Here is a 12,721-nt window from a genome sequence, read left to right on the forward strand (position 1 = left end):
TGAGATTCTACAATTCTATGCTACAAGGTGTTTTAAGCAGAAATATTTCAGATTTCTATGTTCCTCAGTTTCTCCCAGAATAACTCTACAATATTTCTTCTGTCTCTATACCTACATTTCTAACTGTTCAAAATATCTATGATAATTTTTTCTTTATATCCCCAGTAATTAGATTCCTATCCTTATTCCCTGTGGTTCAGAATCCCTGTCTGGCCAGGTGAAAACCCCTTTACTTTCCTACTATTCCCTCCTCTCTCAGTCCTGTCCTTCTCAACTTTACCCTTCAACACTCTATCTTCTTCTGACTTCTCATTGTATGTTCTGTAACTGTCATGCTATTATTAACAAATTTTCCTTCTAAGTAGACCGCTTCCTCTAATACTCTATATTCTCTTTCATTCATGGGAAACTGGCTAAAAGATCATGATAGTCCCAAATCACATTCAGGGTTGTGAAGGAATGCTTGTCCCTCTTAACTGAAAATCTCAAGAAATTAATCACTTTTCAAACCCCTGTTTACATAAATATGTTGCCTTTCTGGTTCTTCATCATCTATTCAACACATTTTCCCAGGTTTCTGTGAATTTGTCATACTCATCATTTCTTATAGCGCAATAATATTCCATTGCATTCACATACCACAGTTTATTAAGCTGTTTTATGGAGGGATGCCCATTTTGTTCCCAGTTCTTTGCTATAACAAAAACGGCAACTATAAATATATTTGATCATATGGGTCCTTTCCCTTCTTTAATTTCTTGATTTTATAAGTTTAATAATGCTTGTGGTTTTGTCCTTCATTCTTGAAGAGGACTATGACATCAGGGAGATGATGACATGACTTGCAATTGACTTTGATTTGGGTGAGGGAGGGCTGTGCAAAGTCACTAGCCTCTAGAGCTATCTGGGTTCAGTGACCAGATATTGATAAAGACAACTAGAGATAGCCCAGGATGCACTGGGAGACCTTGGCCCTTTTAAGCTAAGGTCTTTTCAGATTCTCACTTTGAGTGAGGCAATGCCCCTTCAGTGAATAGGCCTCTTTAAGAAATGAGTCAAGGGATGGCCCCTTTAATTGAAGAAAAAAATTCAAACTGGGAGGGGAAGATCTTCAGGGTTGCTGGCCAAAAGAGAAACAATTATTTATTTGCATTCACTCTGACCCAGGAGAGCCCCCAAAATAACCATCAAGTGGTGTTTAGGCACGGACCTATTGTCTAATCCATGAGATCCAGAGCGAATTGAATTTAAGGCTTGGTCTTTCAGGAAGAAATCTAGCCAGTAAACCCCAAGTTTAAAAAGTAGCTTTTGGCGATCAAAACTTACCTTCCTTTGGGCAGAACACCCTCAGGTAAAGGGAGAGAAGAGGAATCACTAGATCAAAGGCAATGGACAGTTTAGTGACTTTTTAGTGATCCAAATTTGCATTGCAGAATCATCTAGTGATAAAAATATTCCTATTAATAATTCAAAAACCAATACCTCCCTCCTTGTAGATATTTAATATGCTTTAAAAGCAACTGCTTTATGTAGTATTAGAGTTGACTAGAATAGCATTCCCTATGCTATATCTGGTAAAGCCACCAGGTGGTACTCTCAAGCTTATCTACCAATTCAAGCTACTGTGCATGTATAGTCAACCTTTGTGGGGTAACATTTCTAGAAAACAGTGCACAAGTAAAAAATGGGAATAAAAATTGATTTATCAGAAAATTGATAAAATTGAAACTATGGGAAATAGAAGTTTAGGTTCTCACAACCATCAAAAACTCTAATCTTTTGCTAGAGATTGCTGGAAATATGCTTTTTTGCATACAGTTCTTTATAACAAAACATTAATTCTGATAATATGCACCTTTACTAACAGTAACCGTGAAATAACCCATAAAATGCAGTACACAAAATAAAATTGGTAACATGCAAAACATTTTTCTCACTAGTAATTCCTTAGAATTTTGTGACCTTTTGTGCCAACATCTTAAGGAAAAAAAGCATTGATTTCAGACAGCATTCACTTTTCATAAAACTATACCATAAATACTGTACCACAAATAAAATGATTAAAACTAAAACACTTTTTAACTTGAATTTTACTTTCCACTATGTCAGCTGGCAGTGTGAGGGCATTGTGCATTATAATCTACTGCTGTGAACCTCACTATTTTGGCCACCCTCTGAAAATGAAGGGAGAGATTGCTAGAACTTTACTTGCTACTGTTGGAAGATGATGAGACAGATGAGGTTTCGACATCACCTTAGAGTTCAAAGGACTTGCACTAGGCTTTGAGGGCATAATTGCAACATGTAAAACTTGAGTTTTAAAGGCTAATAATACTCTTTATAACAGTAGGATGGATAAGACCAGTGAAATACCAGCCATTCCACAAACTTGTATGCATTATGCCTCTCATTTTTTTCTCTGCTGTCCATAGCCTCATATATGTATGGTTGTCAACTCGAAAGTGAAAATGAGGTTACCAGTAAAGTCATGCAAATGTTTGAATTCATGAAAGTTAAATGTGCAAATGTTGAGGATTGGCTGCACTAGTGACCTTAGTCACTCTCTCCATGTATGGGTATTACCATCCAGAGTCTTTGTGCTTTCCTACTGCCTCCTTCCTCCTTTCCTCACTTCCCCATAGAGTTGAGTCTAAAGTCTAGGAAAAGATATTCTCATGATGATCCATTAACTCACTTAGCCCTTTGCCAGACTTTTGCAATCTCTTTGTCCCAGTCTTCTCAATTTGTATCAAATAAAAATAAATTTATTTGGCATTTAAATTAGATTGCATAGAGAAAAGACTCAAATATAGTTTGTTTTTAAAATCCCTAAAGTGGCAGACTCCCCACTGCTTCTACCAAAGTTTGAATTTTTAACTGAGTGATGAAAAGAGTACTGAATTTGGAGTCAAAGGATCTGGGTTCAAATTCTGATTCTCTTACTCCATATATGACCTTGGACAAGCTATTTGACTTCTCTGAACCTCAGTTTCTAAGATATTCTCAGATAAATTCTAAGATCCCATCCAGCTTTAAATCTTTAATCCTATGATCTAGTATTTTACAAATGTATCCAAAGTATAAAATGAAGTACACAGAACTGGGAGAACAGTATGCACAGTAACAGCAATATTGTATGATGAAGAACTGTGAATGACTTGGCTGTTCTCAGAAATACAGTGATCCAAGACAATCCCAAAGGATTCATGATGAAAAATGTTATCTGCCTTCAGAGGAAGAACTAGTGTTGTCTGAATACAGAACGAAGCCTATTATTTCTTTTTCTTTTCTCCCTTTCTTTTTCTTTCTCCCTCCCTCCCTCCCTCCCTCCCTCCCTCCCTTCCTTCCTTCCTTCCTTCCTTCCTTCCTTCCTTCCTTCCTTCCTTCCTTCCTTCCTTCCTTCCTTCCTTCCTCCCTCTCTTTCTGCCTTCTTACACAAAATGAGTAATATGGAAATGTTTTACATGATTGCACATATATAACCTATATCAAATTGCTTACCCTTTGAAGAAGGAGGAACAGGGGAGGGAGATAGAGAATCTGGAACTCAAAACTTGAAGAAAAATCAATGAATCTTAAAAATTGTTTTTACGTGTAACTGAGGGAAAAATAAAGTATTATTTTAAAAAAGACACAGTGGATCCAAAGGTTTTTTTTATAGAAGTGCTATCAATACCCCAGTTTCAAAGTTACATGGGAGAAAGGAGGAAAGGAAAATTTCATATTGTAGCTCTTTCTGTTTCCTTGTGTGGTGAATAGTCTGCACCTCTTGGCCAGTAGCTCAGGTCCAGTGCCTTCTCACAATCTTCTCTTGTTATTGCCGCCAGTCATGCCAAAAAGAACAAAATTTGCCAAGTGCATTTTGACAGCTTGAACTCTAGAAAAATGAAGGAGAATCCTCCTGGAAAGAGGTATAGAATACTGAATTTATGAAAGTCCTGCTAGAGCTCAAAACTGTCTGACAGACAGTTGTCTTTTTATGATATACAAGGACTTCTGTGATGACTACGGGTATGAAAATGCAAGGGAAAAAATAGCTACCTACTAAAAGAGAGACTGCTTCCAACATTGGTTACATTCTACTTTCTAGCTCTTTTTTCATCCTTTTTTTGGAGAGAAGGAATTTATCACAAGGGACATGATACAGTAGAGATGTCAGAGCATGGTTTCTAGTTTATTTAATATCTGTATGCCCTTGAACAAATCATTTCACTTAACTGGGTCTAAATTTCCTCATATGTAAAATGAAGGAATTAGACTAGATGATTTCTAAGGTCCCTTTCAGCTTTAAATCTGTGAAAATAGTAACCATTGTTGAATGTAATGGGACTTTGTGTTCTTTTATACCATAGTTCCAGTTGCTTTGACTATGTATATATATGTGTATATATATATGTATATATATATATAAAATAGAATTTAACTTCTTATTCCTATATGTAGGATCATTTTGTTTCTCATTGGCTTGTAGCAAACTTTATTTTTCCACCTTATGTAGATAGCTTGGATTTTGCGCAGCTTGCATTTTTGCTCTTTACTTCCTGCATATCAATCATTTTGAATTTATTTATTTTTGTTTTATTTTTTGTTTTGCATTATTGTGTCAACTAGTTTCTTGGTATACTAGGTTGCTTTGAGTTCTGATTCTATCTTCGAAGTGTAAACGTCAGGATTGATTGATTGAAGTCAAAATATCCTATTCCACCTGAAGCAAGTGCTAAAATGTTGCTTGTGATACTTTTAACCAGCTGAGAATACTTTAGACATAAACTTTAAGTGCAAAAAAGTCCTTGATCATCTGGAGTAGCTTGCATAGAAAGTATGTTTGAATTAGTTGAGAACACTAATTCTCTATCGGATCTGTATAAAATCTGGGAGCTAGTTGAGAACCTGGTGTATTTGAGCAAGCAGAGGAGAGGGCATTCTAGCTAAACCCCTGAAAAGGAATTGATTTGGGGATGGTGGGGGGAGGGAAGAGAAACAAAGCCCTGGATCTCAGTCTTTCTACTTTCCACTTTTGACCAGAGAATTATCTTGTGACCTTCAAAGGTCATAAGACTTCCTATCTTCTATCAGCATCCTAGCAATGTCTCTGGAACAACTAATAACTATGGTATTTAGATTAGGAGCCAAGGATAGACTAGACACAGAGTCATAGCTCTACAAATAGCCCAGCAGAACACTGTATATACCTGAGGGAAATTTCTTGAAGACTCCAGCAAAAGGACTTCTAGGAGCTGTGTTTCTACTTTGTTACATGTGCTCTCCAGGCTTGAAACTACTTTCCCATAGACTGTATTTGTGGGTCATTGTTTCAAAGACATTTCTTTGGGAGGGGGTGATATTTTGTACTAACTATACCATCTTAATAAATATCCTTTTCTGAAAGATGATTAAGATTTACAAGCTATAGCATTAGAAAAATGATGCACACACACCCCAAACTCCCTAAGACTAACCTTAGATTCTGACTCAACACATCAGTGGGAGTTTGGAGTCACCCCAGTGCATGCAATACATAAGATTCTCCAGTTTCTATGGTTGGCCCCAACTTGGCATGATCAAAAATTTAATGAGGTTGCTTATTGTTATATTATTTCTTAACAATTAATTAAACTGACCTAAAGAGCTGGTGCGATGTTTTACACTTGTGTCATGTTTGAATTTTGACAAAAGGGGAAAATGAGGCAGATCTCCACACAAGGTAGTATTTATTAGCAGAGGCATGCTACCTTTCAATAGATGGATCAGTGGTTTGCCTCCATTAATGTCAAAGATGCCAAGCAAGAGGACAGTTCCCCTTATATATAGTCTTAGGGAGTATAGAACAAAGAACAGAACAGGGGAGATGACATCATGAAATTAAGGGTAACATGATTGGTCGGAAGTTTAGTAATGGGGACTAGTAATGACCACCACCACCCCTTTTCTCACAAAACTAAGAAGTATTTAGAAGTCCAGGTGGTCGGATAGCAACCAGACTTTCTGGATAGCAAACTAGACATCTTTGAAGGATAGCTTGGTGGAGTAAAGATATTAGGCCTGAATCTCTTTCTGTTCACAAGCATTTCCCAAAGTTAGCAAAATTTGTTGAGGCAAGAATTGATGAATTTTTAAATTTAATCCATTACAGGTCAGCTGAACTTTGAACTAAATTCAGAAACAAAGAACTATGACGTAAGCAATTACAGTACAAAAGCAGTTTCAGGACAAAGTTAATTACTAATAAATAGGATCAATAAGAAAACTATACAGGATCAGTTTTAATCTTCTCATTTATATTTACTGCATGACCTATTACAGTGGTGTCAAACTCAAATAGAAATGAATCCTTGCAGGCCACTTAGAAAGCAACAAATTAAACATTATGTCTTACTGTATTTTATTTTGTTAAACATTTTCCAATTATGCTTTAATTTGGTTAGGGCTTCCCTATGGGAATTTGACACCTCTGACCTAAAATATTGTTTGCACATGGGAGGTGATCATTAAGTATTTGGTTTCTCTTGCTCATATTAGAATTCTATACTTTAAGAAAACTATGTGAAAAAATTTTTGAACTAGCAGTACCTCTACTAGGGAGCAAAGAAAGATGAAAAGAACCCATATGTATAAAAACATTTATAGTCCAATTGACGAACCTAGCGTTCTTTGCACCACACAAACAGCAACTATAAATGTTTTTGTACATATGGGTTCTTTTCATCTTTCTTTGCTCTCTAGTAGAGGTACTGCTGATTCAAAAACTGTCCACAATTTAACAGCTTTTAGGGCAGAGTTACAAACTGACTGGCTGGACCAAATCACAGCTCTACCAGCAATGCATTAACACACTTGTTTTCCAACAGCATTTGTCATTTTCCTTTTGTCAACTTTGCCAGTCTGATGAGTATGAAGTATGATCTCAAAGTTATTTTAATTGGTATTTTCTATTAATGAATTGGAGCATTTTTTCTTATGGCTATGGGATCATGAATTTCTTCCTCTGAAAATTGCCCATCTTTGATCATTTTTCAATTGGAAACTGGTTTTTATTCTTATAAATGTGAATCATCTCCTACAGATCATAGAATTGAGATCTTTATCAGACAACCTTGCCACAGTAATGTTTTTCTATTTACCTTTCTCTTCTAATTTTACCTGCATTGGTTTTGTTTGGGCAAAACTTTTTAATTTTATGTAATCAAAATTGCCCATTTTATTCCTATGAACCTTTTTTGTTTAGTTATGAACTCATTCCTTGGCTATAGATCTAACACGTAATTTATTCCATCCTCCTCCAAATTGTTTATGACTTCACCCCTTATATCTAAATCATATAGCTATTTGGAGCATATCTTGTTATATGGTATAAATGTTACTCCATACCTAATTTCTTCTAGTCTGCTTCCAAGTTTTCCCAACAGTTTTTGTTAAATAGCGAGTTCTGGCCCAATAGTTGGTATCTTTGGATTTACTAAACCAAACACTAGGCTGTTGTGCTCATCTGCATCTATAAATTATATACTTGAGTCCGTTCAACTGACTAACCTCACTTTTTCTTAACCAGTAACAAATTTTTTTGATGATTACTATTTTGTAGTACAGTTTGAAACATGATATCACCAGGCCCCTTTCCTACTTGTTTCATTATTTCCTTTGAGATAATTAACTTTTTGTTTTTCTCAATGAATTTTATTCATTTTCTAGCTCTATAAAGTAATTCTTTGGTAGTTTGATTGGGATGGCACTGAATAAGTAAATCAATGTAGATAGTACATTATTTTTATTACATTGCCTTGGCCCACCTATAGGTCTTAGTTATCCATATGTATACAGTTCTGATTCTGTTGATCTTTCTTTGCATTATTTCCCATAGGTTTTTATGCATGTTTACATGCATACTTCATATTTATCTAATCCATTCCAGTAAATATTTTACTAAGTATTTAATATGTGCCAAGCATTCTGCTATGCACAAAAGGGAAACAGGCCTTGCCTTCAAGTGTATTGAGTTCTGTTGGGGAATATGACATGTATAGATGGGCAAAAGCAAAGTATTTTGAGAAGGGGAAAGCATATTACCTAGTCTAAGTGTTGGTGAAAAAGCTGGCCCTTGAAGGGAAGGGAAGATCCTTGGAGGCTGAATTAAAATGGGAGGTGTATTTCAGGCACGGGAGATAGTTTGGGATGAAAATAGGCAAGAGTTGAGGGGACAGCTGGTATGTCTTTTGGGTTAGAAATGGGGATTGTGGAGGGCTTTAAATCCTGGGATGACTTTGTTTTTCCTAAAATGAATAAGGAGCCACTAAATACTTTCAAGCCTAGGAATGTCCTGTCCCTTAGGAAGCTTTTCTTGTTCATGTGTGGAGGATGTATTGGAGCACCTTAATTTCTATTAGCATGTCATTTTTAAACCATTCTTTAATAATTGGATTTTTAAGAATATATATTTTTGTATCTTTTAATTTTTTAAATATATTTTTTAATTTTTAAAAATATAAACAAGGCAGCTGTGAATATTTTTATAAAGTTCTCATTTTCTTCTTTTATAATGTATTTATGATATATAGTCCTAGCAATAGACTTTTTGGGTCAAGGTAGGATCAGTTTTTTTTAATCTTATTGTAATATTGCTATTTATACCAGAATAGTTCCACGAAAAATGTATTACAGTGCCTGTTTTTCTAGGGCTCAATGTTAAATTTGATGATGTTTTGCTGTTTTTGCCATTCTGGTGTCTTTAAGGTGGTAACTTAAAAGTAGTCTTAATTTATACTGCCTATCAGGGACCTGGGCATCTTTTCATGTGGTAAAATTTGTATGTTCTTCAGGTACAATCCCTTCATGTTTTTGGCCATTGTCACATTAGCTGTTAGATTTTAGAGCTATATTCCTATTTTGGATTCTGTAAATTTATGATTGTAGAAGAAGGTGGGCTGGTCATGTAGTTAAAGTTAAGAATGACTGATGAAAGGCCAGAATGACCTGTGGTCTCCCCTGGTATCCATGTGAAGACATTAACTTCAGAGGAAGGCCCCTAGCATATTAGGATATGGATAATTTATAGAGGATATACATGACAGTGACCCAATTCTATTAGATGGCAAGTAATACCTTAGGAAGATAACAATTTGTAAGTAATAGAATGAGATGTATTTAAGTTATAATTGCATAGTAGTCAATTTTCAAGACCTAGTAAAATTCTAAATGAAAGTTTTCCACTATAGGTTATGGCTATTGCTCCAATGCATTATATTTGGCAACGGGAACGGTCCATGCACCACAGTGGGGCTTTCAGAAACTACAACAGAGATGAAGTTCAGCTGCCCCGAGGACCTAGTGCCACACCAGTCGATTGTTCACTTTGTGGTAAGAAAGGAAGATTTGTAGGACTGGGATTGTCTTCATCCTCCTCCTCTTCATCCAGTGGCACATTAGAAAAGATGGAGAAACACTCATCTCAGGAATCATACAATTCATTCTCAGTGGACTTACCACTTGAGCCACCTCAGTCTTACTGTTATTCCCAAGGTAAGATTTAAAGATATAAATAATTTAGTTCATTTAAAACTTTTATTTACTGAGCATCATTTTGCCCTTTGGAACACAAAATGATGTTTCCAAGGGGCATATAGTTGCAGACAAAGAAAAAACTAAATAAATATTAAAACATTCTGAGTAGATGATTACTGTAAGGTAAGGGTTTTTTCCTTTATTTTGGTGGGCTAGAAGGCAACAAACTGGCAGTGTCAACCTAATAGTTATTTATTAAAACTTAATCAATCTTGGACTCAAAACCCAAATCTTCCTGACTTATGCAGTTTTCCTTCCCAGTTATTGGAATTAACAAACTGAAACACAAAAAAACCAGAAGACCTCCAGAAGTCTTCTGGAATTATGCATAAAATTTCTTGAATTGACTGCATTTCCCTCCCATTACCATCCACAGTAGAAACTTTACATTCTCTAAATGTGGTATTAAACATGACCTGACAATGTGTTAGAATAGGGAATAAATAAAAATACAGTTATAGTGGTTTATTTATTGGTGGAAAAGTGGCTGTGAATGAATTTGAAAGTAATCATATGAACAGGAAATAGAGTCAATTGTATTACCAATTTCATCCAAATTTCTTTTATAAAATTATAGTATATTTCTTTTACATATACCAACTTCTTTTTCTAGCCATTTGATGAAATATGGTGCAAAAGTTTAGATTTTATTAGCATTAAAAGTTATGACAATATTTTGTATTTTATATTCTTTCTTCCAAGTATTTGTCCAGTCTGAGAAAAGAAGACAAAAGTAACTTATCTCTCGAAGATCCTTCCAAGTTTTGTGATTCCATTAAATTACACAGACTTATGTTTGGAGTTTAATTCATTGTTAGGCTATCCCTGAGACACAACTATTATTTTACCTTTAGAATTCAATTTCCTCACTTAAGAAGATGACACTGATGCCCAGAGAAGTGAAACCACTTGCTCACTGTCACATACTAGTTACTAGTAGTGTCAGAATGAGAACTTAAGTCTTCCAATTTCCACTGGTAGCACTCTGTCTACATCATACTGTCTTACCATTAATATGGTTCTTTGAAAAGCCATTGTATTTTTAATATAATCATAGCTATCACCTAAAGCTTTTCTAAAACTTTTATGCAAACATTTTTGTTACTGAAAAGTCTTAATTGAAATACTCATTGCATACTAGTGCTTTTTTGTTTGTCTTTAGTATTAGGTATTTTGAAATCTGATGGAAATTGCAATCAGTTTTAAGAAAGGCATTTCCTTAAATTTCTTATATCACTTGTCCCATTGAAGTTTCTGCTGCTCATTTTATTACATCAGTCTCCTTTGAATTTATCTTAATCCTTTTCCAGTAGCACATCTTGGTTCAAACAAGTATTAACAAAAACTCTACAATTCTAGAATGCAGCTAAGAATTCAGAAGGAATAGGCCAAAAATAGGCTTCTTAGTAGCAAAACTGAAAGTTACAAAGCCTATGCACTAAAGCTCAGATACTTTACTCCTTTAGAACTCAATAAGCATGTTTACTCTTACTTCAGAAATACTGATATTTAGTCACCTTGTATCCTAGCCCACAGGACATGAAAACTAGCAAATTATGAAGGAGGGAGATGTGGAGAAGAAATTTGCTATGGCTAAAGCACCTATCCTAACAGAAGCAAGTGACAGCTGGTGACAAGGGAAAAAAATAGGAAAAATTGCACAATGACAAAAAAACTCAATGATGTATGGCAATTTGAAGCCATTTATAATAGGGGAAAACAATCCTTACTTACACCCTATGTGTCCTGAGGGTATCACTATTTATAGTATAGTGATTAACAATAATAATAACAATAGAGTGGAATGACTGATCTGGTAGGGAAATATGGGGTAAGAGAAGGGGAATAGAGAAATAGTTGGTGCCATTCCTAGCCAGGAAGAATTTTTTTTAATGCTTGTGGGTTAAAAGGGTAAAGCCTTAGTTATCAAATAAATTCACTTATGTAGAAATCCTTATTCCCTGACAGTACCTAAGAGATCTATAACAAATCAAAGATTCTATAAAATAATCTAAATAGCTTAATAATTAAAATAAGTTTTGCATTACATTAATTGTATACTTAATTGTAATTGAGACACTTAATGTTAGGAGAAACCTGGGTTCAAATCCTGCCTCTTAACACTTAACCAGCTGTGAACATGGGCAAGTTACTTGACTTCTCTAAATTTAACTTAAAATATTTTTCTATTTCATGAAACTATTAATCAATTGCTCTTTATAACAGTGAGGCTAATGTGAATAAAATGAATTCAAACAAAAATCATTGTGTAAAAGATGTGCAAACAAATCCGGTAACATATCAAATGAAAATATGGCACTTTGGGTACATACAACAACTGTGAAAATACATACAAATTTAGATAGTTTTATAAATTTTTATAAGCTTTCCTAAATGTATTTTTTTATTTTAACAAATCCTTGTTTTTTCTTAAAGTACTTCCTATGGGACCAAAGAGCTATTAGCACATAGGATTGATACTGAAAATAAGAATGCTACAGAAACCTTTAGCTTACTATGATTTTCAAGAAGGGCACCTGGGAGATGGAAGTTCCAGACTTAGTTTGCAGTGTTTTTTAATATACTCTGAAAAGCTTTAGATAGGAGCCCCTCAAATTTTGTTGTTCAGTCCTCTCAGTCATGTCCAACACTTCATGACTGCGTTTGAGGTTTTCTTGGCAAAGATACTAGAGTGGTTTGTCATTTCCTTCTCAAGCTTGTTTTACAGATGAGGAAACTGAGGCAAACAGGGTTAAATGACTTGACCAAGGTCACATGGCTAGTATTTATGTGGCCAAATCTGATCTCTCCCAAATTATACCAAGATTTGGCCTGAGGACTTAAATAACAGATGATATCCTTCTTTATGCAGAAAGTACTCTGAAAAAAATTGACAACCAAATACTACAAATAATACAAACTCTAAATCTAAAACTATTCTAAGAGATGTGCAGTTAGCTTGTATCTCATTTAGTTAGAGATCTTTGATTTCATTGCAGCCTAACACACCAACAGTACTTATCCTGTGCAATTTTCATCTGTGTCCATGAGCAAAGGGTCCACCAACATACTGTAGAAATAGAGACATGACAGCACTTTTTAAGCACCCTGTAACCCTAAAATATCTCCTTTCACATAAAAAAAGCCTCCAGCTTGTTGTTGTTTG

The 12,721-nt window shown here is 35.0% G+C and overlaps 1 protein-coding gene across 2 annotated transcripts in view; it reads left to right on the forward strand.

Moving 5' to 3' along the window:
- Window positions 1-12,721, forward strand: part of SPDYA (speedy/RINGO cell cycle regulator family member A) — a 35,658-nt gene that overhangs the window by 21,676 nt on the left and 1,261 nt on the right. For both annotated transcript variants that reach the window (XM_072634080.1, XM_072634079.1), the window contains exon 7: window positions 9,210-9,513. In XM_072634080.1, coding sequence (XP_072490181.1) covers window positions 9,210-9,513 — 304 coding nt within the window. The remainder of the gene's footprint in view (window positions 1-9,209; window positions 9,514-12,721) is intronic.

Source organism: Notamacropus eugenii, chromosome 1, assembly GCF_028372415.1.
Source record: "Notamacropus eugenii isolate mMacEug1 chromosome 1, mMacEug1.pri_v2, whole genome shotgun sequence".
Taxonomy (NCBI): domain Eukaryota; kingdom Metazoa; phylum Chordata; class Mammalia; order Diprotodontia; family Macropodidae; genus Notamacropus; species Notamacropus eugenii.